This window comes from Trichinella spiralis, assembly GCF_000181795.1.
Source record: "Trichinella spiralis strain ISS 195 chromosome Unknown Scfld2839, whole genome shotgun sequence".
In the NCBI taxonomy this organism is placed as follows: domain Eukaryota; kingdom Metazoa; phylum Nematoda; class Enoplea; order Trichinellida; family Trichinellidae; genus Trichinella; species Trichinella spiralis.
The window spans coordinates 917-2,615 of NW_003529778.1; the positions used below are offsets into that span (position 1 = coordinate 917).

Here is a 1,699-nt window from a genome sequence, read left to right on the forward strand (position 1 = left end):
TTTAACACTGCAGTTTTGTGTGATAGGAAGGGCAGAGTATTCTGTTTGGCAGTTGATGTTACAATTGCATCGAAGAAAGGGCACCACAACAAGCTGAGTTTCGGACGCATTTCTTTAAATTATTTATTAGTGCTATGCAATGCCATGCTATACTGTACGATGGTGATTTATCACGTATATTTATTTGCATTGCCAAAGAAAGAGTTTAATGTTGAAAGTTTTTTTACAACAATAACGGAAAGTTCAGTTTCAAGTAGAAATTTATACAGGTTCACAAGTAACCTTTGGCTAAGCTCTGATTGATGAAAAAGGTTTCATTTTGTCCATTGTTTGATCCACTGTTGTAATTTTTGTAGTTAATCTATTGATTTTCAAGTTGTTAAATTTTGGTTTTTTTGCGTTGTACGTTTGCATTATGCTATCATTTCCTTTACCAGCGCAATTTCTGTTAATTTGTGCTGCAACTTTTTTCATTTTTGTTTTTGTTATAATTATATTTTTGAATGAAAGTACAAATTGTGCGTGAAACAACGGAAAATTGTTGTTTTCCAATGATTGCAGATGCTGATTGAAATTTTTTCTTTTATCATGAGAGATTGTTTGTCGTTCATCTATTTGCTAGTCATTTATATTTTCATTTGCTGTTTATACGTAATATGCAAATTCTGTAATATTTACTAGTTGTCAGCAAGTATTTGTTGTTTTGTTTTGTCATTTGCCATTTTTTTCAAATGCTTTTTTGAAATGCTTGCGTATTTGATTTGGCGTGATTTCGCTATTTGTCATTGGTATTGGTAGTTTTATCACAAATGATTTGCACGTGTTTGTTTGCATGTTTTGTAAATGTGTATCTTAGCTGTTTATTACTACATCATGCATTAACAAGCAGCGAATTTGCATCAGTGAATAAATAATTACGCATGCATCGACAAAAGTTTTTCCTGTGCTTTACAGTCATATTAGCGTAACAGTTATACGTAATACTTTAATACTTTTTTAAAAGTTTTGATTGAAATTATCTTTTGTTGATGATTTTAAAAATAATTCGCTGTTTGAAGTTCTGTCATTTTTGTAAATTTTTTTATTTATTTTTAAGATTTGGTGATGTTGCATATTTCCATTCCTAGTAGTCGTCAAGCTACTGATTCATCTGGCAAAGCTTATACTGTAAGATTTTTTCAATATTTAGCATTATTAATTTTCAGATATCTTCTTTCCATATTGGAATTTTCATGAATTTGAATAATTTCTGTTATTATCTTTCTAAAGAAAATGTTTGTGTTGAGAAAGCAGTGAGTGCATGAGCATGCATAAGTTTGAAAATGAAATTAGCCAATATTTTATTATAATTTTTCATTTGATTTGATTTGATTTGATTTGATTTGATTTGATTTGATTTGATTTGATTTTGATATTAATTTTTAGATATTTGAAATTTACATCAACAATGCCTATCACTGTTCTTCTCGCTACAGTCAGCTGCTTCGATTGCATGAAATTATTAAAAAAATTATTCCAAAAGATGTACCTAATTTCCCGCCGAAATATATAAACGCATTAGCTGGTGATCGATTGCTCAATGAACGTCGTGAGGCGCTTCAAGAATACTTGCGTACTGGTCTGCTATAACAGAAATGTTAATTTATGGCAATTATTTATGAAAATAAGTTATACGTTTTCCTTAAGTATTTTCCATCAA

At 29.7% G+C, this 1,699-nt stretch overlaps 1 protein-coding gene across 1 annotated transcript; it reads left to right on the plus strand.

Annotated features, from left to right (window-relative positions):
* Positions 1-1,104: 1,104 nt before the first annotated feature.
* On the plus strand, positions 1,105-1,629 carry Tsp_12668 (sorting nexin-17). The gene is made up of 3 exons (XM_003368245.1): positions 1,105-1,167; positions 1,206-1,292; positions 1,426-1,629. The coding sequence occupies exons 1-3, from the start codon at positions 1,105-1,107 to the stop codon at positions 1,627-1,629; spliced, it is 354 nt and encodes a 117-aa protein (XP_003368293.1).
* The last annotated feature ends 70 nt before the right edge of the window (positions 1,630-1,699 follow it).